The 26,898-nt window shown below is 43.3% G+C and overlaps 1 protein-coding gene across 2 annotated transcripts; it reads left to right on the forward strand.

The window, feature by feature from the left end:
- The first annotated feature begins 279 nt into the window (after positions 1-279).
- Positions 280-12,624, forward strand: LOC115181691 (pyrroline-5-carboxylate reductase 1, mitochondrial). Of its 2 annotated transcripts, none has more exons than XM_029743524.1 (9): positions 280-399; positions 978-1,081; positions 1,875-1,945; positions 6,023-6,202; positions 7,821-7,928; positions 8,434-8,547; positions 8,715-8,807; positions 9,850-10,013; positions 10,090-12,624. In XM_029743524.1, exons 2-9 carry the CDS (start codon positions 1,015-1,017, stop codon positions 10,259-10,261), a joined length of 969 nt encoding a protein of 322 aa, XP_029599384.1. In that variant the 5' UTR covers positions 280-399; positions 978-1,014; the 3' UTR covers positions 10,262-12,624. The 2 variants fall into 2 exon arrangements, with proteins under 2 accessions (XP_029599384.1, XP_029599383.1); XM_029743523.1 differs by having other exon boundaries at positions 993-1,081.
- Positions 12,625-26,898: the final 14,274 nt, after the last annotated feature.

Consider the following 26,898-nt stretch of genomic DNA (forward strand, 5'->3'; position numbering starts at 1 on the left):
CACTTTCTATTGGTTATATATGGTGGCACTGGAAGTCAAGCGGTTGACATATTGGCACAAAATAAACATAACCTACTTCTACAATGTGCATATGGCCTTGAACTTGACCTATATTGTGGCTCCACTTATTACTATGGAAAATGATGCAACTGGGCACGGGAGACCACAAACCCCGCCCATAAGGGAATCAACGAGTCAAATCTTTACGCGGATTGGTGAGGAGTCTCCATTCATTGGTCCATTCTCATGCGCGTCATGACGTCTACCCGGAACACATAGAGGTTGGAAGCCACGTTGACAACGAAGTGGCGTTTTGTTTCATTCCAAAACCGGTGAAATAACGGTAGCTGCACCGGTGTGTCTGTCCAGCGGCCAAAGGGGTTGAAAATTGTACAGAAGGTAAGAGTACCTATTTTGAAAACAACAATTTAAGCAATGTATGTTGTGTTGTTCATTAATTCATTTATTGATCAGTCAGACAAGCTAGCTAGTGGGAAAGCATCATAGACCAAAATAGTAACGTTACTGCACCACTAAGTTACTGTAAATAGCCATTGCTAATGTTACAAGTCCTGCTAGCTATATTTGCTGCTGCAAGAACGAATACAAATTGCTAAACAGCTACAGTAAGTGTAAAATGATCAGGTTATAGCTGGCTAGTTATGCATCACAATGTACTGATTGATGTCTTGAACCTCAAACGAGATCATGCAAGCTGCCTACTGTTAACCTACCTAACTAAACGTTACGCTAAATATTCCCAACGGAAGTAAAACTGAACAAAAATATAAACGCAACATACAACAATTGTACAGTTAATATGCTCACTAACAGGGATGTAAAGACATTTTGTGCACAAAATATGAGAGCAATAAGCTTTTTGTGCGTGTAACTGTTTAGTTAAAGTTATTGTGCCGACTAATATTTCATGTTTTTGTACTTACTGTAATATTTCATGTTTTTGTACTTACTGTAAGATCTGGGCTTTGCAGGACAAGCCACTTCACCAGAAAGATGAGTGTAGGATTCATCGGAGCGGGCCAGCTGGCTCACGCGCTGGTGAAAGGGTTCACAGCTGCGGGTAAGAAACCGCCAACCGGTTATGATGACCGACGGGGCCGTAACCCATTTTTTAAAAATCTGTCTGGCCAGGGCAGGTCACTCTGGCTGCTCGTGTACACAAGACTGGGCCCTGAAATGTCAACAAACTGTAGCTGTTATCAGTTGCAGTTCCAGTGACTCAAATCTGTGTTGTGCATTGACCTCATCTCTCTCTTTAACCCTTTCTGTCCCCTATCCATCCTCTCTCTTTAACCCTTTCTGTCCCCATCCTCTCTCTCTCTCTTTAACCCTTTCTGTCCCCTATCCATCCTCTCTCTTTAACCCTTTCTGTCCCCATCCTCTCTCTCTCTCTTTAACCCTTTCTGTCCCCCATCCTCTCTCTCTCTCTTTAACCCTTTCTGTCCCCATCCTCTCTCTCTCTCTTTAACCCTTTCTGTCCCCATCCTCTCTCTCTCTTTAACCCTTTCTGTCCCCATCCTCTCTCTCTCTCTTTAACCCTTTCTGTCCCCCATCCTCTCTCTCTCTCTTTAACCCTTTCTGTCCCCCATCCTCTCTCTCTCTCTTTAACCCTTTCTGTCCCCATCCTCTCTCTCTCTCTTTAACCCTTTCTGTCCCCATCCTCTCTCTCTCTTTAACCCTTTCTGTCCCCCATCCATCCTCTCTCTTTAACCCTTTCTGTCCCCCATCCATCCTCTCTCTTTAACCCTTTCTGTCCCCCATCCTCTCTCTCTCTTAACCCTTTCTGTCCCCATCCATCCTCTCTCTTTAACCCTTTCTGTCCCCCATCCTCTCTCTACCTCTCTCTCCCCCAGGTGTAATAGCTACTCAGAGAATCATAGCCAGTTCTCCAGACACTGATCTGCCTACTGTTGCTGGCCTGAGGGTAAGAGGCAGGGATGTGTGTTTGTTCTGTGTGTGTTTGTGTGCGAGAGAGGGACAAGCCTGTACAGGCTGACCTGTTTTTTTCTGTCTGAGGATGCGAGGAAGTGTGTGTGTGTGTGTGTGTGTGTGTGTGTGTGTGTGTGTGTGTGTGTGTGTGTGTGTGTGTGTGTGTGTGTGTGTGTGTATGTGCGTTGTTTAAATTGCCTTGCCTGGAAGGTGTGGATGTGTTTACATGTCCTGGAGGGTGTGGATTAGAGGTTGACCGATTATGATTTTTTTTCAACGCCGATACCGATTTATTGGACGAGCCAAAAAAACCGCTACCGATTAACCTGCCGATTTTAATTTTTTTAATTTTAATTTTTCTAATTTGAATTTAATTTTTTTAATTTTAATATTTATTTTTTTTTAGTTTTTTTTAAGTTTTTTAAAATTTCATTTATTACATTTTTTGGGGGGGGGATATATAATTTTAAATAAAAAAATATGTATGTATGCATGTATATATATATGTATGTATGTATGTATGTATGTATGTATGTATGTGTGTGTGTGTGTGTGTGTGTGTGTGTGTGTGTGTGTATGTAATAATGACAATTACAACAATACTGAATGAACAATGAACCCTTTTATTTTAACTTAATATAATACATTAATAAAAATCTATTTAGTCTCAAATAAATAATGAAACATGTTCAATTTGGTTTAAATAATGCAAAAACACAGTGTCGGAGAAGAAAGTAAAAGTGCAATATGTGCCATGTAAAAAAAGCTAACGTTTAAGTTCCTTGCTCAGAACATGAGAACATATGAAAGCTGGTGGTTCAATATTCCCAGTTCTTCATTATTCCCAGTTAACCTCTCTGGGGTATGTGGGATCGCCAATAGCCAGTGAAATAGTAGAGCGCCAAATTCAAAACAACAAAAATCTCATAATTCAAACTTCTCACACATACAAGTATTATACACCATTTTAAAGATAAACTTCTCGTTAACAACCTGTTAGGGACAGATGTTCCGCTAGCGGAACGCCTCACCAATATCCAATGGTAGAGCGTGGCGCGAAATACAAATACCTTAAAAATGCTATAACTTCAATTTCTCAAACATATGACTATTTTACACCATTTTAAAGACAAGACTCTCGTTAATCCAACCACATTGTCCGATTTCAAAAAGGCTTTACAGCGAAAGCAAAACATTAGATTATGTCAGGAGAGTACCCTGCCAAAATAATCACACAGCCATTTCAAAGCAAACATATATGTCACAAAAACCAAAACCACAGCTAAATGCAGCACTAACCTTTGATGATCTTCATCGGATGACACTCCTAGGACATTATGTTATACAATACATGCATGTTTTGTTAAATGAAGTTCATATTTATATCAAAAAACAGCTTTTTACATTAGCATGTTTTGTTCAGAACTAGCATACCCACCGAAAACTTCCGGTGAATTTACTAAATTACTCACGTTAAACGTTCACAAAAAACATAACAATTATTTTAAGAATTATAGATACAGAACTCCTTTATGCAATCGCGGTGTCAGATTTTAAAATAGCTTTTCGGCGAAAGCACATTTTGCAATATTCTGAGTAGACAGCTCGGCCATCACAGGTTAGCTAATTTGACACCCACCAAGTTTGGTGCTCACCAAACTCAGAATTACTATAAGAAAAATTGGATTACCTTTCCTGTTCTTTGTCAGAATGCACTCCCAGGACTTCTACTTCAACAACAAATGTTTTGGTTCGAAATAATCCATAGTTATATTGAAATAGCTCCGTTTTGTTTGTGCGTTGAGGTCACTGCGCGCGCGCATTTCGTGACACAAAAATTCTAAATATTCCATTACCGTACTTCGAAGCATGTCAAACGCTGTTTAAAATCAATTTTTATGCTATTTTTCTCATAAAATAGCGATAATATTCCAACCGGGCGACGTTATATTCATAGACTGAAAGAAAAACATGGAGTCATCTCGTGCATGCGCACTCCAGTATCATTGTTCCCTGCCTGACCACTCACAAAAACCCCTCCTGTTTTTCGCCCAGAGACTGCAGAGAAGTCATTCCACTTTCTGGCGCCTTCTGAGAGCCAATGGAAGCCTTAGCAGAGATGCTGTATTTTTGATAGAGATGCCCTAGAAGGAGAACAAATTGTCAGACAGGGCACTTCCTGTATGGAATCTTCTCAGGTTTTGGCCTGCCATATGAGTTCTGTTATACTCACAGACACCATTCAAACAGTTTTAGAAACTTTAGAGTGTTTTTTATCCAAATCATCCAAATCTACTAATTATATGCATATTCTAGTTTTTGGGCAGGAGTAGTAACCAGATTAAATCGGGTACGTTTTTTATCCGGCCGTGAAAATACTGCCCCCTATCCCAAACAGGTTAATCCAACCACAGTGTCCGATTTCAAAAAAGCTTTATGGCGAAAGCATACCATTAGATTATGTTAGGACAGCACCTAGACAAGAAAAACCACACAGCCATTTTCCAAGCAAGGAGAGCCGTCGCAAAAAACAGAAATACAGCTAAAATTAATCACTAACCTTTGATGATCTTCATCAGATGGCACTCGTAGGATTTCATGTTACACAATACATGTATGTTTTGCTCGATAAAGTTCATATTTATGTATGTTTTGCTCAATAAAGTTCATATTTGGCATGTAATGTTCAGAAATGTTTTGCCTCAAACTTACACTGAATGAGCACATCAATTTACAGAAATACTCATCATAAACGTTGATAAAATATACAACTGTTATGCATAGAATTAAAGATAAACTTCTCCTTAATGCAACCGCTGTGTCAGATTTCAAAAAAGCTTTATGGTGAAAACACACTTTGCAATAATCTGAGTACAGCGCTCAGTCATCAAAACAAGCCATACAGATACCTGCCATGTTGTGGAGTCAACAAAAGTCAGAAATAGCATTATAAATATTCACTTACCTTTGATCTTCATCGGAATGCACTCCCAGGGATCCCAGTTCCACAATAAATTTTTGTTTTGTTTCGATAAAGTCCATATTTATGTCCAAATACCTCCTTTTTGTTCAGTTCACTATTCCAAATGCAGTAGGCGCATGCACTAAGTCCAGACAAAGTCAAAGTTGCATTACAGTTTGTAGAAACATGTCAAACGATGTATAGAATCAATCTTTAGGATGTTTTTATCATACATTTTCAATAATATGATAAGGGAGGGGGGGTTTGCGTGGCCTGGAGGGAGGGAGGGGGGGTGGGGGGGTGTGTTTGCGTGGCCTGGAGGGAGGGTGTTTGCGTGGCCTGGTGGGGGGGAGGGGGGGGGGTTGCGTGGCCTGGTGGGGGGGTTTGCGTGGCCTGGAGGGAGGGGGGGGGTGGGGGGGGGTTTGCGTGGCCTGGAGGGGGGGGTGGATGTGTTTGCGTGGCCTGGAGGGAGGGAGGGGGGGGTGGTTGCGTGGCCTGGTGGGGGGGTTGCGTGGCCTGGAGGGAGGGAGGGGGGGGGGGTTGCGTGGCCTGGTGGGGGGGAGGGGGGGTTGGATGTGTTTGCGTGGCCTGGAGGGAGGGAGGGGGGGTTGCGTGGCCTGGAGGGTGGGAGGGGGGGTTGGATGTGTTTGCGTGGCCTGGAGGGAGGGAGGGGGGGTTGGATGTGTTTGCGTGGCCTGGAGGGGGGTGTTTGCGTGGCCTGGAGGGTGTCTGAGTATATAGGTAGGTAATGCTTCAACGTTTGTATGAGGGCTCTGCATTTTGTGTGTGTGTGTGTGGGTACACATCCTAGAAGGCCTTGCATCTTCACTCTTAACCTGTTTCTTCCTCTGTCTTCCCATCTTTCTGTCTCTTCCTCCCCATCTTTCTGTCTCTTCCTCCCCATCTTTCTGTCTCTGTCTCCCCATCTTTCTGTCTCTGTCTTCCCATCTTTCTGTCTCTGTCTTCCCATCTTTCTGTCTCTTCCTCCCCATCTTTCTGTCTCTGTCTTCCCATCTTTCTGTCTCTGTCTTCCCATCTTTCTGTCTCTTCCTCCCCATCTTTCTGTCTCTGTCTTCCCATCTTTCTGTCTCTTCCTGCCTCCTGCTCTAGAAAATGGGTGCTATCCTCACCACCAGTAACAAGGAGGTGGTGAACAAGAGTGATGTCCTGTTCCTGGCAGTCAAACCCCACATCATCCCCTTTGTGCTGGATGAGATTGGACCAGACATAGAGGACAGACACCTTATAGTGTCCTGTGCTGCAGGAGTCACCATCAGCTCTATAGAGAAGGTCAGAAAACACACACACACACACACACACAGAGAAGGTCAGAACCTGTCCTGGACTGGTCTGGTAGAGTCAATTGAAGACTTTTTTTTATCAATTGAAAAAGAGTCTTGTTAGGTAGTGCCTACTGAGTTCTGTCCTCAATGTCAGAGAAAAACATAATAAAATGTTTTATGGTCACATAGGTACAGTGAAATGTTATGTTTTACAGGGTCAGCCATAGTAGAGAAAATTAGGATTAAGTGCCTTGCTCAAGGGCACATGGACCGAGTTGTTGTTGTTGTTGTTGTTGTTATTATCATTGGCTCTGGGATTTGAACTAGCAACCATTCAGTAACTGGCCCAATATTGAAGAACCTAAAGAATGGTCAATGGACCAGGTGTCTCTTTAAACACCACTGCTGCCAGGACCCAAGAATTCCTCCTATAATCTCCTTTCATGACACTGTCCTCATCACCTTTTGTTGTTATTTACATAACAGATCCCCGTTTCCTCCATTTAGAAGCCTTCTTCATGTACCTCCTCCGTTTAGAAGCCTTCTTCATGTACCTCCTCCGTTTAGAAGGCTCCTTCATGTACCTCCTCCGTTTAGAAGGCTCCTTCATGTACCTCCTCCATTTAGAAGGCTCCTTCATGTACCTCCTCCGTTTAGAAGGCTCCTTCATGTACCTCCTCCGTTTAGAAGGCTCCTTCATGTACCTCCTCCATTTAGAAGGCTCCTTCATGTACCTCCTCCGTTTAGTAGAAGGCTCCTTCATGTACCTCCTCCATTTAGAAGGCTCCTTCATGTACCTCCTCCGTTTAGTAGAAGGCTCCTTCATGTACCTCCTCCGTTTAGTAGAAGGCTCCTTCATGTACCTCCTCCGTTTAGTAGAAGGCTCCTTCATGTACCTCCTCCGTTTAGTAGAAGGCTCCTTCATGTACCTCCTCCGTTTAGTAGAAGGCTCCTTCATGTACCTCCTCCATTTAGAAGGCTCCTTCATGTACCTCCTCCGTTTAGTAGAAGGCTCCTTCATGTACCTCCTCCATTTAGAAGGCTCCTTCATGTACCTCCTCCGTTTAGTAGAAGGCTCCTTCATGTACCTCCTCCGTTTAGTAGAAGGCTCCTTCATGTACCTCCTCCGTTTAGTAGAAGGCTCCTTCATGTACCTCCTCCGTTTAGTAGAAGGCTCCTTCATGTACCTCCTCCATTTAGTAGAAGGCTCCTTCATGTACCTCCTCCGTTTAGTAGAAGGCTCCTTCATGTACCTCCTCCGTTTAGAAGGCTCCTTCATGTACCTCCTCCGTTTAGTAGAAGGCTCCTTCATGTACCTCCTCCGTTTAGAAGTCTTCTTCATGTACCTCCTCCGTTTAGAAGTCTTCTTCATGTACCTCCTCCGTTTAGAAGTCTTCTTCATGTACCTCCTCCGTTTAGAAGTCTTCTTCATGTACCTCCTCCGTTTAGAAGGCTCCCTCCGGTACCTCCTCTAACCAACGTTATCATCCTGTCTGACCCCCCCCATCCATCCACTCACACATGTTCTGTTGTCAAATAATTGATCTTGACAAATCATACAAGTGTTTCTATCTCTTTACCTCTCCCTTCACTAACCCATCTCCCCCCCCCCCCCCCCCCCCCAGAAGCTGCTTCAGTACCGTCCGTTCCCCAAGGTGATGAGGTGTATGACCAACACCCCCGTCGTGGTGAGAGAGGGAGCTACAGTCTACGCTACAGGAACACATGCTGAGGTACACACACACACACACACACACACACACACACACACACACACACACACACACCACACACCACACACACACACACACACACACACACACACACACACACATATACATTCACTAGGCACCAAACAGAAGAAAACCGGGTGAACCCGTTTCCGTTGCAAAAAAGTTTTTCTGCAGTGTGCAGTAAATAAGGGTAAAATCTCCATCTCTTTTACCTTAATACCATTCTCCCTCTCTCTCTACCTCTCTCCCTCTCTCTCTCCCTCTCTACCTCTCTCTACCTCTACCTCTCTCTCTACCTCTCCCTCTCTCTCTCCCTCTCTCCCTCTCTCTCTCCCTCTCTACCTCCCTCTACCTCTACCTCTCTACCTCTCCCTCTCTCTCTACCCCTCTACCTCTCTCTCTCTACCTCTCTACCTCTCTACCTCTCTCTCTACCTCTCTCTCTCTCTCTCTCCCTACCCATATCTCTCCCCCCCCACCCATCTCTTCTCCCACCTGTCTGGCAGGTGGAGGATGGCAAGTTGTTGGAACAGCTGATGGCCAGTGTTGGGTTCTGTACAGAGGTGGAGGAGGACCTTATCGATGCCGTCACCGGCCTCAGTGGCAGCGGCCCCGCCTACGTGAGTCACTGACCTATCATAGAGGGGTAGAGGGGCCATGCCTATGTGAGTCACTGTTGACCTTCCTCCATACACATTACACACTGCTAAGCACCCACTCACAATGTGTTTACCTCACTGAGTGACTTCTGGCCTAAATAAAGAAGTGGTTGTGTGTGTGATGACAGGCGTTTACAGCTCTGGATGCCCTAGCCGATGGAGGGGTGAAGATGGGTCTACCCAGGAGACTAGCGGTCAGACTGGGAGCTCAGGCACTACTGGTCAGTAACAGCATATCATCACACTGTAGCATATCATCACACTGTAACACATCATCACACTGTAACACATCATCACACTGTAACACATCATCACACTGTAACACATCATCACACTGTAACACATCATCACACTGTAACACATCATTACAGCTCAGGCACTACTGGTCAGTAACATCATAGTATCACACTGTAACACATCATCACACTGTAACACATCATCACACTGTAACATATCATCACACTGTAACACATCATCACACTGTAACACATCATCACACTGTAACACATCATCACACTGTAACACATCATCACACTGTAACATATCATCACACTGTAACACATCATCACACTGTAACACATCATCACACTGTAACACATCATCACACTGTAACACATCATCACACTGTAACACATCATCACACTGTAACACATCATCACACTGTAACACATCATTACAGCTCAGGCACTACTGGTCAGTAACATCATAGTATCACTAAAATGGAGCGTTTGCTGCCCTTCCAGCTGTAGAGTTTTTAGCTTTAGTTGTCTGAGTAAGAAGACGTTAGCCAGCCTGCTACATAGCAACCATTTCTGTTAGGCATAGCAACCAATGTTTTTGCACGGATGAAAGTGTTTTGTCGTCAGATGGAAGGATGAAATAGTTCTCAAAGTAACGTGCAGAACGCATTACAGGCATCACAAGCATATGTACTTTCTAGGCGATGTTCTTGACCCTGATTCACTCTCACTGGCAATTTCTGCACCGTGTTTCTGGGGCTCGTCCCAGGAAGTCTTGAGTTAACGCTAGCCTGCGCTAAGGTTGATGCTAGCCCACTTTACAATGTGTGAACACTCGCTGAACCCCGGGCTAACCCCAGATTCTAAATAATGATGAGACCTTTGAACTGTTTTTGCGTACTACCCCCCCCCCTCCCATTTTATTTCTAAAATCTAAAAGGAGTCAATATGATGCCCTTACTGGTTTTATGGTTGACTGATGGTGCCTCCCTCCCTCTGTCTCTCTCTCCTCCTTCACCCCCAGGGAGCAGCTAAGATGTTGTTGGACTCTGAGCTGCACCCTGGCCAGCTGAAGGACAATGTGTGTTCCCCTGGGGGAGCCACCATCCACGCCCTGCACGTGATGGAGAGTGGCGGCTTCCGCAGTCTGCTTATCAACGCCGTGGAGGCTTCTTGTATCAGGACACGGTGAGGGTGGGGGACACACACACCTGAAACCAGACACACACAGACATGCTGACTTACCTCCTCCCCTCCTCCTCAGGGAGCTGCAGTTCCTAGCGGACCAGGAGCGCATCTCCCCGGCAGCCATTAAGAAGACCACCCTGGACAAGGTCCTGCAGCAGCCTGGGGTCAGCCAGGGGTCAGGGGTCAACGGCAAGCCAGGACTCAGCCTCAGGAGCAACGCCCCAGGACCTGTCAAGAAGAACAACTGAGATGGAGACCACACACACATACACACACACACACACACAACACCTATAACGCCAGGACTCAGCCTCAGGAGAAACCCCCCCAGGACCTGTCAAGAAGAACAGCGGATGGATGGACACACACATATACGTCGCTCGCTCACTCACAAAATTTGGAAATTCAGCTTGCACAGACCCATAGCCTTGGTCTGACAGGGAGTCCGTGTACACACACGTGAACAGAAATGCATGTACAACATGCTGCCTGTCTACCTTGTCTTCAGTCTGTCTGAGGATATGTGTCTCCGTGGTGATAACGACCCAATGGGCCAAAACATCAGTGAATATTTCAGATAGAAATGCAATGCATAGAGCTGACATGATTCCTTATTCTGCATGACAGAGGAATGCATAGAATCTGTTCTTTGCAATTCATTTCTTTCTGAGCGTTTCTTTTTAATGTTTCCCCTGCAGCTGAAGCAGGCAACAGATGGCTTCAGTGATGGCTTTTTTTGCCTGATGACTGGAACTGAATTCTTCCCACTGCTCTGTTCTCTGCACACGTTGAAGTTGTCTGTGGTGACGTCATAATGAGGGATGTTGTACAAAAGTCATCAGCGATTGGATCCTTTCGAACCAATCAGCATCAAAGCCAATGACACATTTTTTTAAATGCCTCTTTACTCACGTGTGCTTTGGCTCTGGCCCAACCCATTGGTTTCTGGGACCAATCGGAACATTTGTGTTCGGGAAAATCGTCAGGGGCGGGGTACTCCGATCCAGACTCATTGCGCAGAAGAAACGCTAGTGGCCTAGTGTTTTCACAGGAGCAAGGAGTTTGGGTACCTAGTCAAGCCATTTCTAAGGTAGTGTCCCAAATTGTACCCTATTCTTCCCCTCCCCAATAGGGGTCAAAGGTAGTGCACTATAAAGGAAATAGTCTGCCATTTGGGATTCACACCAAGTGTACTATACAGACAGTTAGTGTATTTTATATGAAGCCAGATCACGCCATGAAAACCCTTTACTTTTGTTTGTTGGGATTTTCTTGTCATTATTTTTGGTCTACAGTGTTATTTTATGGACTGACTAAACAACAATTGTTTTGAGAATTTGAGTTTTTGTTTTTTATATATTCTATTGTCCGTATGTTGCCGTCACCATCAGGACAAAAAATGAACACTAGCCACCAGACAAATGAACACTAGCCACCAGACAAATGAACACTAGCCACCAGACAAATGAGCACTAGCCACCAGACAAATGAGCACTAGCCACCAGACAAATGAGCACTAGCCACCAGACAAATGAACACTAGCCACCAGACAAATGAGCACTAGCCACCAGACAAATGAACACTAGCCACCAGACAAATGAGCACTAGCCACCAGACAAATGAACACTAGCCACCAGACAAATGAGCACTAGCCACCAGACAAATGAGCACTAGCCACCAGACAAATGAGCACTAGCCACCAGACAAATGAACACTAGCCACCAGACAAATGAACACTAGCCACCAGACAAATGAACACTAGCCACCAGACAAATGCTGGTAAAAAGTCTGGGTGACTGGTGAATTTTCAATCCATAAGTCACACTGGCTGGCATTCCAAAAATATATTTTCAGGCGCTGGTCACCATCATTAGTTTCTAAACCTCTCTCTACTGTGTGAGAAGGTGGGTCGCCAGGTCAAAGCAGGTCCATTGTTTACATGGTGTGACCTTTTGACTCCGGAAGGGTTTCTCTCTCACAGGGTCAGGTACAAGGTCAATGCAAGCTTTCTCACTGCTCACCTGCTTCTTCCTCAAAGTTTCTGTTTGTATTGTTCCATGTCAGATGACCTCTGTCTCTGGAGGAAACCATGGATCTAAAAACACACCGAAATCATCATCATGTGGGTTCATCTGGCATCTGCTAGATTACCAGAACTAAACCATACCCGGAGACGTGTTCAACATCTCAGTAACCACGGCAATGAGATGTAACAATCTGATCACCTGCATAGATTACCAGAACTAAACCATACCTGGAGACGTGTTCAGCATCTCAGTAACCACGGCAACGTGATGTAACAATCTGATCATCTGCATAGATTACCAGAACTAAACCATACCTGGAGACGTGTTCAACATCTCAGTAACCACGGCAACGAGATGTAACAATCTGATCATCTGCAGACATATTCTGTCTATCTGTTAAGTGAGGAAGACTCATCCTTCAGTGAAGAAGATGCTACCATGTTATTATCTGTCTCAAAGGGAACCATGTATTTAACCTTGTAGTGCTAGTATATCTACTTTATATCCGTCGTCATTCACTTTAACATGGAACTATTCATTTGTATGTTTTGATACTGATTAGTAAAAATGTGTATGGTCAATTACCAAAGGCTCTGTCCTAAATTGTATATTGAGTTAGCATATGGTAGTGAAAGGAGGCGAGTTGAGGAATCTACCTACCGTAGAGTATTGGGATGCAGCCCAGCTCTAGCTGTTCAGTTATTTCAACTCAGCATCTGGAGACACAGAGGAAGTCACAGTATAGTATGTGGACGTGTGTCCCCCCGCCGTCCCCCCGTTGCCTTGACAAGTACGGTTCTACAGATGTCATCGTCCGTCATCGTCACGTACTCAACGGGGGACAGACGGGGTAAAGTTTCAACCCCTGTGCCCCCACGGATACAAATAGACATTTGTGAAGAGTGTCTGTGTACCAAATGGCACCCTATTCCCTACATAGGGCTTTATGTGTCCTGGTCCAAAGTTGTCTACTATACAGGGAATGGCACCCTATTCCCTACATAGGGCTCTATGTGTCCTGTGGTGGCATTTAGGAGTCAGGATGCAGACAGTTTTTCCCTCGCTGCCGTAGATACGGATTCTGATTGGTTGGCGTGGGAGGAAATGAGCCGGCAGTTTTAGAACACTCTCGGCAATATGAAGGAGGTGCGTGACATCTCAGGTCCAGGAGAGGTTCAAGTCAGGGTTGGGTGTGGCATTCTATTCCCTATATAATGTAACACTTCTGACTAGGGCCCATAGGGCTGTGGTCAAAAGTAGTGCACTAGGAAATTTGGGTGCCAATGAGCACCCACAGATTGGCTCTTGGGGTTTCCCAACGTCAACATCTTCTAATCTACTTTTTGGAGGGCACATCGATATTTAAATTGTTATGGGGGTACCCAGCCCTCCTGCAATTCAAATCATGGTTCATCTCCTGCCTTATTTCTCTCCTTTATACTCAAACTTTAAAGTCAAACTAAAAGAAAGTCATCCAAGTTCATTTACTTCTACAATAACTTTTATATATTGCCTTCAACAATAATACAGGACACAGGCCAATTGTTTGTTTGCCTCTGAAATATGAATGCAGAAGACCATGTTGTGTGTGAATTGTCCTCCACGGCATATCCATTGTAAAGTCTGGAGTTTGAATAGACTACCTACTTTACAAGGCACCAGGTGTAGAAGGTAATGTCGATATGCAAGAAAACCGTCGAGACAAGCGGCAGTCGAGATAAATTTTCTCCAATCACAGTTGAACAATACTAACCGCTTGCAGCCTACAGGATTACCTTAGCTACATTCCGGTTAAAAAGTGGCCTTTGATTAAAGTGTGTCTGTGTGTAAAAAAAATAAAGGCCTTGATTAAAACTGTCTCCCGCGTCCCACTCCACGCCCCCGGCCCCAGAGGCTCTGTCTGCATCCCTAATTCCACCCTACTCCCTATATAGTTTACTGATTTGGACCAGAGCCCTGGTCAACAGTAATACACTATAAAATGAATAGGGTGGTATCTGCGACGCAGCCTCTGTGTGTGGTGGGTTTTCAGGAGGAAGGGTTAGTACTGGAGACGCTGAAGTGGTTCACTAATCCCTCTTTTATTCTGAAAGGTTATTCTCCGCTGTCGCTGAGATAAGTCCTGCTCCTCAAGAGGATTCCATTTGACTCTCAATAACACACACACCTACACACAGTGTCGTCGGGAGAGGAGAGTTCAATAGCGGTTAATCCTCCCACAAAGTGTGTGTGTGTCATTCCAAAGGCCTTTGAACAGGAGGAATGCACCCGTCTTTTTCACTTGTCCTAGGCCAGGACTCTCCGACCCTGTTCCTGGAGAGATACCCTCCTGGAGGTTCACTCCGACCCTGTTCCTGGAGAGATACCCTCCTGGAGGTTCACTCCGACCCTGTTCCTGGAGAGATACCCTCCTGGAGGTTCACTCCGACCCTGTTCCTGGAGAGATACCCTCCTGGAGGTTCACTCCGACCCTGTTCCTGGAGAGATACCCTCCTGGAGGTTTACTCCGACCCTGTTCCTGGAGAGAGACCCTCCTGGAGGTTTTTACTCCAACCCCAGTTGTAACTAACCTGATTCAGCTGATCAACTAGCTAACAGAATCAGGTGCGCTAGATTACGGTTGGAGCAAAAACCTACAGGACGGTAGCCCTCCAGGAACTGGGTAGAAGTGAACCTACAGGACGGTAGTTTTCCAGGAACAGGGTTGGAGTGAATCAACAGGAAGGTAGCTCTCCTGGAGCAGGGTTGGATTGAACCTACAGGAAGGTAGCTCTCCTGGAGCAGGGTTGGAGTGAATTTACAGGATGGTAGCTCATTCAGACCTATAACCATACCTCATTCAGACCTATAGCCCTACCTCATTCAGACCTATAACCATACCTCATTCAGACCTATAACCATACCTCATTCAGACCTATAACCATACCTCATTCAGACCTATAGCCCTACCTCATTCAGACCTATAGCCCTACCTCATTCAGACCTATAGCCCTACCTCATTCAGACCTATAACCATACCTCATTCAGACCTATAGCCCTACCTCATTCAGACCTATAACCATACCTCATTCAGACCTATAGCCCTACCTCATTCAGACCTATAACCATACCTCATTCAGACCTATAGCCCTACCTCATTCAGACCTATAACCATACCTCATTCAGACCTATAACCATACCTCATTCAGACCTATAACCATACCTCATTCAGACCTATAGCCCTACCTCATTCAGACCTATAGCCCTACCTCATTCAGACCTATAGCCCTACCTCATTCAGACCTATAACCATACCTCATTCAGACCTATAGCCCTACCTCATTCAGACCTATAACCATACCTCATTCAGACCTATAGCCCTACCTCATTCAGACCTATAACCATACCTCATTCAGACCTATAGCCCTACCTCATTCAGACCTATAACCATACCTCATTCAGACCTGTAACCATACCTCATTCTGACCTATAGCCATACCTCATTCAGACCTATAGCCATACCTCATTCAGACCTATAACCATACCTCATTCAGACCTATAGCCAGACCTCATTCAGACCTATAACCATACCTCATTCAGACCTATAGCCCTACCTCATTCTGACCTATAGCCATACCTCATTCAGACCATTAGCCAGATCTCATTCAGACCTATAGCCATACCTCATTCTGACCTATAGCCATACCTCATTCAGACCATTAGCCAGATCTCATTCAGACCTATAGCCATACCTCATTCAGACCTATAACCATACCTCATTCAGACCTATAACCATACCTCATTCAGACCTATAACCATACCTCATTCAGACCTATAACCATACCTCATTCAGACCATTAGCCAGATCTCATTCAGACCTATAGCCATACCTCATTCAGACCTATAGCCCTACCTCATTCTGACCTATAGCCAGACCTCATAAAATTGTTTATCCATCAAGACAGACCAGACAGGCTCACCTCTGACGTGTGTGTGTGTGTGTGTGTGTGTGTGTGTGTGTGTGTGAGAACATTGATCTCAGAGATGATATTGTATCTCCAGATGCAGCTGATGGAACAGGAGAGCGAAAGAGAGAGGGAGGAAAGGAGGATGGTACAGCCACACTGTGAGTCAGCACTCTGGGCTTCTCTTTGTGGTTCTGACATGTTCTGTGTTCCAAATGGAACCCTATTCCCTATATAGTGCACTACTTTTAACCAGGGCCCATAGGGTTGTCGCTAAAAGTAGTGCACTATAAAGGGAATAGGGTGCCATTTTGGGACACATTCCTTCAAACGGTTATTTTAGGCGTCTGTCAACTGGACCTAGTCCTAGACTAGAGAGAACTATAGTTTATGTACAGATCTAGAAAGAACTATAGTTTATGTACAGATCTAGAAAGAACTATAGTTTATGTACAGATCTAGACAGATCTATAGTTTATGTACAGATCTAGACAGAACTATAGTTTATGTACAGATCTAGAAAGAACTATAGTTTATGTACAGATCTAGACAGAACTATAGTTTATGTACAGATCTAGAAAGAACTATAGTTTATGTACAGATCTAGACAGATCTATAGTTTATGTGCAGATCTAGAAAGAACTATAGTTTATGTACAGATCTAGACAGATCTATAGTTTATGTGCAGATCTAGAAAGAACTATAGTTTATATACAGATCTAGAAAGAACTATAGTTTATGTACAGATCTAGACAGATCTATAGTTTATGTGCAGATCTAGAAAGAACTATAGTTTATGTACAGATCTAGACAGATCTATAGTTTATGTGCAGATCTAGAAAGAACTATAGTTTATGTACAGATCTAGAAAGAACTATAGTTTATGTACAGATCTAGACAGATCTATAGTTTATGTACAGATCTAGACAGATCTATAGTTTATGTATAGATCTAGAAAGAACTATAGTTTATGTACAGATCTATAGTTTATGTATAGATCTATAAAGAACTATAGTTTATGTACAGATCGAGACAGATCTATAGTTTATGTATAGATCTATAAATAACTATAGTTTATGTACAGATCTAGACAGATCTATAGTTTATGTACAGATCTAGACAGATCTATAGTTTATGTACAGATCTAGACAGAACTATAGTTTATGTACAGATCTAGACAGATCTATAGTTTATGTACAGATCTAGACAGATCTATAGTTTATGTACAGATCTAGACAGAACTATAGTTTATGTACAGATCTAGCTATTGGGTAGTCATCAAAAGTGGCATCCTCTCTCTCCCTCTCCTCTCCTCTCTCCCTCTCCTCTCTCCCTCTCCTCTCCTCTCCCCCTCTCCTCTCCCCCTCTCCTCTCTCCTCTCTCCCTCTCCTCCTCCCCCTCTTGTCTCCTCTTCTCTTGCCAAGTTTTGTTCTGTACACTGCAGATGAAAGACGACAAGGAGAGAAAGATACAGTAGTTTAGACCAGGGGTGTCAAACTCATTCCATGGAGGGCCTAGTGTGCGGTGGGTTTTCAGGAGGAAGGATTCTCACACCTATGTGAGAATGCTGTTCATTGACTACAGCTCAGCGTTCAACACCATAGTGCCCACGAAGCTCAAGGACCCTGGGACTAAACACCTCCCTCTGGAACTGGAGGGCCTAGCGTCTGCAGGTTTTGTTTTTTTCCTTCCAGTTAAGACCTAGACAACCAGGTGAGGGGAGTTCTTTACTAATTACTGACCTTAATTCATCAATCAAGTACAAGGGAGGAGTGAAAACTGCAGGCCCTCTGTGGAACATACTGTAGAACGGCATCTCCCTGCAGGCCCTCTGTGGAACATACTGTAGAACAGCATCTACCTGCAGGCCCTCTGTGGAACATACTGTAGAACGGCATCTACCTGCAGGCCCTCTGTGGAACATACTGTAGAACGGCATCTCCCTGCAGGCCCTCTGTGGAACATACTGTAGAACGGAATCTCCCTGCAGGCCCTCTGTGGAACATACTGTAGAACGGCATCTACCTGCAGGCCCTCTGTGGAACATACTGTAGAACGGCATCTCCCTGCAGGCCCTCTGTGGGAACAGTACTGTAGAACGGCATCTCCCTGCAGGCCCTCTGTGGAACATACTGGTAGAACGGCATCTCCCTGCAGGCCCTCTGTGGAACATACTGTAGAACGGCATCTTCTACCTGCAGGCCCTTCTGTGGAACATACTGTAGGAAGGGCTCTTCCTGCAGGCCCTCTGGTGGAACATACTGTAGAACGGCAATCTCCCTGCAGGCCCCTCTTGGAACATACTGTAGAACGGCATCTCCTGCAGGCCCTCTGTGGAACATACTGTAGAACCGGCATCTCCCTGCAGGCCCTCTGTGGAACATACTGTAGAACGGCATCTACCTTGCATGGCCCTCTGTGGAACATACTGTAGAACGGCATCTCCCTGCAGGCCCTCTGTGGAACATACTGTAGAACGGCATCTCTCCTGCAAGGCCCTCTGTGGAAACATACTGTAGAACGGCATCTCTCCCTGCAGGCCCTCTGTGGAACATACTGTAGAACGGCATCTCCCTGCAGGCCCTCTGTGGAACATACTGTAGAACGGCATCTCCCTGCAGGCCCTCTGTGGAACATACTGTAGAACGGCATCTACCTGCAGGCCCTCTGTGGAACATACTGTAGAACGGCATCTCCCTGCAGGCCCTCTGTGGAACATACTGTAGAACGGCATCTACCTGCAGGCCCTCTGTGGAACATACTGTAGAACGGCATCTACCTGCAGGCCCTCTGTGGAACATACTGTAGAACGGCATCTCCCTGCAGGCCCTCTGTGGAACATACTGTAGAACGGCATCTACCTGCAGGCCCTCTGTGGAACATACTGTAGAACGGCATCTCCCTCTTCTACAGTCTACAGTCCTTTCAATTATTTTCTTGCAAGTTGCATAGATCGTTAATAAATGGACAATAATTGTTCAGTTTTGGTGAGTCCACACTAACTCTTTGTCACTCATTCAGTGTATGAGAGAGTCATTGTGTGTGTGTGTGTGTGTGTGTGTGTGTGTGTGTGTGTGTGTGTGTGTGTGTGTGTGTGTGTGTGTGTGTGTGTGTCAGCTTACTCGAGCCTAGCACTCCTCATATCCCTTTTAAAAACACCGAAATATAACGTCATTCAGTAGTGAGTGCGAGAGTGTGTTGCCACTCAACCGAAGCTCGTGTTTTGCTGAGTGGGCACGCGCTCTGCTCTACTCTTCTCTACGTCGCGCCCGCCCGCCCGCCCGCCCGGGTGTGTGAGCTGCTGACTGCGGCCGCAGCGACATCATGCCGTTGGAGCGCTAGACACGCCGTTTTAAAGGGCTGGCCTCACTGTGCTGTGCGGTTCTCTCTCTCTCTCTGCCTCCCTGCCTGCTGTGTGCTGCTGATTCATCACGATTAGGTGGTTAGCCAGCCTGCCAGCCATAGGCTACATGCACAAGCCATGCCAACCACACTGAGTGGGGGCTTTCATAGCTAAAGTAGACAAAGAAAGGGCTTGCTTGTCCTACGTAGGCTAGGCTATAGCATCGCACTACAGTGCAGAGAGAACAACATGTGTGGCGGTTGGGAATATTTTTGATAACTTCATTGCGAGATAGATTGATCATTTCGAGAGTTACGGGGGGACTGGGAATCCCCCCCTGGTTTTCAGAAATCAGATATCGTAAATCGGTTTACATAGAGTAGCCTAGCTAGAGAAGGAAGAGGAAGATATAGCGTGTATTCGAGGTGTGTAGCCGAGTTGGAACTGTCTACAAAACGTGGTTATAGGTTAGGTGGCTGGAGAGATTCACAGCAGAAGAACTGTCCGAGTGTTCGAGTGCTGAAACGGAAGCAACCGGAGCGGAGCGGAAAACGGGCCGCACTGGATAGGGACGCAACAACCGCGAGCGCGGTCAGCGTGTGTCTGTCTGTTGCTATTTCAGAGGTAAGATTCTTAACAGCTGTTTTTAGGGAGTTGTTAACGTTGCATAATGATGATAGTGTAAACTCGACGTCACTTTCTAGTTATCTTGATGTTTATAATTGTGTGTGCCTTAGTTTAATGTTGCCAAGGCATGTGTGTGTCAAGAGTGAAAGAGACAAATGCATGGCAAATTGTATTTGTTTTTTGGTGTCGGGGGGCACGGGGGTTACAGTTTAAGACGTCTAGCCTCCACCTCTCCTTTTATTTGTGTCAAATCATTTTCCCGTAATTCGTATTTAGGGAAGTATTATTTCTAAACGTTTTTTTTCGGTTTATTTCGCGCGACAGCCACAGACAGTTCATGGTAGTAACAGTAATAGCGGAAGACATGCTTGCTGATTCATCACAACGTTGTGTTTCTCGCTCGACGGTTGCGCGAGCTGAGTATAGGCACGGGAGCGAGGGAGCCATGGCAACATGGCACCGGCGGGAGGACAAAGGTCTAGCTAGCGGGAGGAGGGGAGAGGAACGGTTCGTGCTTGTTGCGCCTAAATATTGCTACACCATTGCAGTGGTGGGAAAATACAGTAGCCTACACGGTTCACAATTATATATATGTTTTTTTAATAAGCGACTGTTGATTCATATAAATCTTGCTTTATTATGCATGTGTTATATGGGGCGTGTTTACATGATTGGTCGAAATTCAGCTAAAGGTGAACTGAACATCGGCGGTCAATTCAGATTGCTGAGCAAGCTTTACCTATATAAATCCATAGCTTAAAGTAAGCAAGCACCATGTAATGATGAGGATAATAAAATAGTTGTGTTTGAGAAACAAGCGCCCCCACTCCAAGGTTGACGCTTCTTAGCAAACACACGCACATCCGCACGCACGGCACCAGGCACCATATCATCTTAATCAGTGCTAGCCATTGCATTTCTCATCTCTCTGGAGTTGTTCACAAGTCATTTAATGCTGACCGATGCTTATGTTAGCAACTTTTCTCACACACACACACACACACACAACTTTGCTGATTGTGTCGGAGCAGGGAGAATGGAGTGAGAGATGAAGAAAGGAGAAATAGAGTGAGAGATACAGAGGGAGAACAAGGAGTGTTTTGTCTTCAAGGCATTCCAGAGAAAATGCTGAGAGGAAGAAAACTCTCACTTGACAGATGGTGTTTTCACTTGTTACTTACCACAGCGCCTTTAGCTGTGTGTGTGTGTGGTGTGGTGTGGTGTGTGTGTGTGTGAGTGTGTGTGTGGTGCACATCTGCGAGACACTGAAACATGCAGCGTAGCCCCTAGGTGTGTGTGCTGCTGTAACAGCAGGCGGAAGCACAATTCAAAGAAACTAAGTGGGTGGGTGTGTGGGTGGGTGGTGTGTGGGTGGGTGGGTGGGTGGGTGGGTGGTGTGGGGGTGTGTGTGTGGAAGGTGTATGTTGGAGGTTAGGAAAGGATTGTAAAGTATCTCTTTTTACAGATGCCATACATTTACAGTGAACATTTTGCAACTTGACTGCCTTTCTCACGGTGGAACAGGTGTCTAACCCAGATGTAGTCACAGTGTAACAGACACACACACACACACACACACACACACACACACACACACACACACACACACACACACACACACACATACACACACACACACACACATACACACACACACACACACACACACACACACACACACACACACACACATGCTCTCGCTCTCTGTTTTTTGTGTTTTATCTCTGTATACTTTTTCCTTCTCTCTCCCTCATGTACACTGAGTGTACAAAACATTCCATGACCAAGGCTGACCAGGTGAATCCAGATGAAAGCTATGATCCCTTATTGATGTCACTTGTTAAACAGTTCAGTCAGTGTAGATGAAGGGGAGGAGACAGGTTAAAGAAGGATTTTTATTAAGCCTTGAGACATGGATTGTGTATTTGTGTCATTCAGAGGGTGAATGGACAAGACAACATATTTAAATGCCTTTGAACGGGGTATGCTAGTAGGTGCCAGGCGCACCGGTTTGTGTCAAGAACTGCAACGCTGCTGGGTTTTTCACGCGCAACAGTTTCCCGTGTGTATCAAGAATGGTCCCCACTCAAAGGACATCCAGCCAACTTGAAACAACTGTGGGAAGCATTGGAGTCAACATGGACCAGCATCCCTGTGGAACGCTGTTGACACCTTGTAGAGTCCATGCCCGACAAATTGAGGCTGTTCTGAGGGCAAAAGTTGGTGCAGCTCAATATTAGGAAGGTGTTCTTAATGTTTTGTATGCTCAGTGTGGAGAGAGAGAGAGAGAGAGAGAGAGATGAATGTAGTTGATGAAATACAGGGTAAGAACTCAGAAAGCTAAATTCAGCAAAAAAATAAACGTCCCTTTTTCAGGACCCTGTCTTTCAAAGATAATTCGTAAAAATCCAAATAACTTCACAGATCTTCATTGTAAAGGCTTTAAACACTATTAATGAACATGCACCTGTGGAACTGTTGTTAAGACACTAACAGCTTACAGACGGTAGGCAATTAAGGTTACAGTTATGAAAACTTAGGACACTAAAGAGTCCTTTCTACTGACTCTGGAAAAACACAAAAAGAAAGATGCCCAGGGTCCCTGCTCATCTGCGTGAACGTGCCTTAGGCATGCTGCAAGGAGGCAGGAGGACTGCAGATGTGGCCAGGGCAATAAATTGTGATGTCCGTACTGTGAGACGCCTAAGACAGCGCTACAGGGAGACAGGACGGACAGCTGATCGCCCTCGCAGTGGCAGACCACGTGTAACAACACCTGCACAGGATCGGTACATCCAAACATCACACCTGCGGGACAGGTACAGGATGGCGGCAACAAAAACTGTCCGAGTTACACCAGGAACGCACAATCCCTCCATCAGTGCTCAGACTGTCCACAATAGGCTGAGAGAGGCTGGACTGAGGGCTTGTAGGCCTGTTGTAAGGCAGGTCCTCACCAGACACAACTGGCAACAATGTTGCCTATGGGCACAAACCCACCGTCGCTGGACAAGACAGGACTGGGAAAAAGTGCTCGTCACTGACGAGACGCGATTTTGTCTCACCAGGGGTGATGGTCGGATTTGCGTTTATCGTCGAAGGAATGAGCTTTACACCGAGGCCTGTACTCTGGAGCGGGATCGATTTGGAGGTGGAGGGTCCATCATGGTCTGGGGCGGTGTGTCACAGCATCATTGGACTGAGCTTGTGGTCATTGCAGGCAATCTCAACGCTGTGCGTTACAGGGAAGACATCCTCCTCCTTCATGTGGTACCCTTCCTGCAGGCTCATCCTGACATGACCTTCCAGCATGACAATGCCACCAGCCACACTGCTCGTTCTGTGCGTGATTTCCTGCAAGACAAGAATGTCAGTGTTCTGCCATGGCCAGCGAAGAGCCCGGATCTCAATCCCATTGAGCACGTCTGGGACCTGTTGGATCGGAGGGTGAGGGCTAGGGCCATTCCCCACGGAAATGTCTGGGAACTTGCAGGTGCCTTGGTGGAAGAATGGGGTAACATCTCACAGCAAGACCTGGCAAATCTGGTGCAGTCAATGAGGAGGAGATGCACTGCAGTACTTAATGCAGCTGGTGGCCACACCAGATACTGACTGTTACTTTTGATTTTGACCCCCCCCTTTGTTCAAGGACACATTATTCCATTTCTGTTAGTCATATGTCTGTGGAACTTGTTCAGTTTATGTCTCAGTTGTTGAATCTTATTATGTTCATACAAATATTTACACATGTTAGGTTGTGGAAAATAAACGCAGTTGACAGTGAGAGGACGTTTTTTCTGAGTTTATGTCTCTACATGAGTAACGTGGCAGGTGGTTCTGAACAAACACCCTCTCAGGGTAATCATTATCCATCTGTCATGTGTGTGTGCTATTCTGTTTGTTTAGGCTTCACCTTATGGATGAGTGTGTTTTGCATTCCTGGGTGTTTTTTTGGGACTAGGCTATGTGTTTGTGTTTGTTTTCTTGTGTGTGTGTGTGTGTGTACTAGTCATGATCTTGTTTACCACTGGGATGTGTTTGAAACTGGTCTATATGATATGATACACTACTATATGATACGATACACTACTATATGATATGATATGATACACTACTATATGATACGATATGATACACTACTATATGATATGATATGATACACTACTATATGATACGATATGATACACTACTATATGATACGATATGATACACTACTATATGATATGATATGATACACTACTATATGATATGATACGATACACTACTATATGATATGATACACTACTATATGATATGATATGATACGATATGATACACTACTATATGATATGATATGATACACTACTATATGATATGATACACTACTATATGATATGACATGATACACTACTATATGATATGATACGATACACTACTATATGATATGATACGATACACTACTATATGATATGATACACTACTATATGATATGATATGATACACTACTTTATGATATGATACGATACACTACTATATGATATGATACGATACACTACTATATGATATGATATGATACACTACTATATGATATGATACACTACTATATGATATGATATGATACACTACTTTATGATATGATACGATACACTACTATATGATACGATACACTACTATATGATACGATATGATACACTACTATATGATATGATACGATACACTGCTATATGATATGATATGATACACTACTATATGATATGATACACTACTATATGATATGATACACTGCTATATGATATGATACACTACTATATGATATGATACGATACACTACTATATGATATGATATGATACACTACTTTATGATATGATACGATACACTACTATATGATATGATACGATACACTACTATATGATATGATACACTACTATATGATATGATACGATACACTACTTTATGATATGATACGATACACTACTATATGATATGATATGATACACTACTATATGATATGATACGATACACTACTTTATGATATGATACGATACACTACTATATGATATGATACGATACACTACTATATGATATGATACGATATGATACACTACTATATGATATGATACGATACACTACTTTATGATATGATACGATACACTACTATATGATATGATATGATACACTACTATATGATATGATACGATACACTACTATATGATATGATACGATATGATACACTACTATATGATATGATACAATACACTACTTTATGATACGATACACTACTTTATGATATGATACGATACACTACTATATGATATGATACGATACACTACTATATGATATGATATGATACACTACTATATGATATGATATGATACACTACTTTATGATATGATACGATACACTACTATATGATATGATACGATACACTACTATATGATATGATATGATACACTACTATATGATATGATACACTACTATATGATATGATATGATACACTACTTTATGATATGATACGATACACTACTATATGATACGATACACTACTATATGATACGATATGATACACTACTATATGATATGATACGATACACTGCTATATGATATGATATGATACACTACTATATGATATGATACGATACACTACTATATGATATGATACACTACTATATGATACGATATGATACACTACTATATGATATGATACGATACACTACTATATGATATGATACGATATGATACACTACTATATGATATGATACGATACACTACTATATGATATGATACGATATGATACACTACTATATGATATGATACGAAACACTACTTTATGATAGGATATGATATGATACACTACTATATGATATGATACGATATGATACACTACTATATGATATGATACACTACTATATGATATGATACGATACACTACTATATGATATGATATGATACACTACTATATGATATGATACGATACACTACTATATGATATGATACGATACACTACTATATGATATGATACGATACACTACTATATGATATGATATGATACGATATGATACACTACTATATGATATGATATGATACACTACTATATGATATGATATGATACACTACTATATGATATGATACACTACTATATGATATGACATGATACACTACTATATGATATGATACGATACACTACTATATGATATGATACGATACACTACTATATGATATGATATGATACACTACTATATGATATGATATGATACACTACTTTATGATATGATACGATACACTACTATATGATATGATACGATACACTACTATATGATATGATATGATACACTACTATATGATATGATACACTACTATATGATACGATATGATACACTACTTTATGATATGATACGATACACTACTATATGATATGATACGATATGATACACTACTATATGATATGATACGATACACTGCTATATGATATGATATGATACACTACTATATGATATGATACACTACTATATGATATGATACACTGCTATATGATATGATACACTACTATATGATATGATACGATACACTACTATATGATATGATACACTACTTTATGATATGATACGATACACTACTATATGATATGATACGATACACTACTATATGATATGATACACTACTATATGATATGATACGATACACTACTTTATGATATGATACGATACACTACTATATGATATGATATGATACACTACTATATGATATGATACGATACACTACTTTATGATATGATACGATACACTACTATATGATATGATACGATACACTACTATATGATATGATATGATACGATATGATACACTACTATATGATATGATACGATACACTACTTTATGATATGATACGATACACTACTATATGATATGATATGATACACTACTATATGATATGATACGATACACTACTATATGATATGATACGATA

The sequence above is a fragment of the Salmo trutta genome, unplaced genomic scaffold, assembly GCF_901001165.1.
Source record: "Salmo trutta unplaced genomic scaffold, fSalTru1.1, whole genome shotgun sequence".
NCBI lineage: Eukaryota > Metazoa > Chordata > Actinopteri > Salmoniformes > Salmonidae > Salmo > Salmo trutta.

Bases quoted from the DNA above. Each gene is read 5' to 3' on its own strand.
- LOC115181691 (XM_029743524.1), top strand. From the start codon at position 1,015: ATGAGTGTAGGATTCATCGGAGCGGGCCAGCTGGCTCACGCGCTGGTG. The intron at 8,808-9,849 runs GTCAGTAACAGC...CTTCACCCCCAG, and splicing joins TGGGAGCTCAGGCACTACTG to GGAGCAGCTAAGATGTTGTT. The intron at 10,014-10,089 runs GTGAGGGTGGGG...CCTCCTCCTCAG, and splicing joins GCTTCTTGTATCAGGACACG to GGAGCTGCAGTTCCTAGCGG.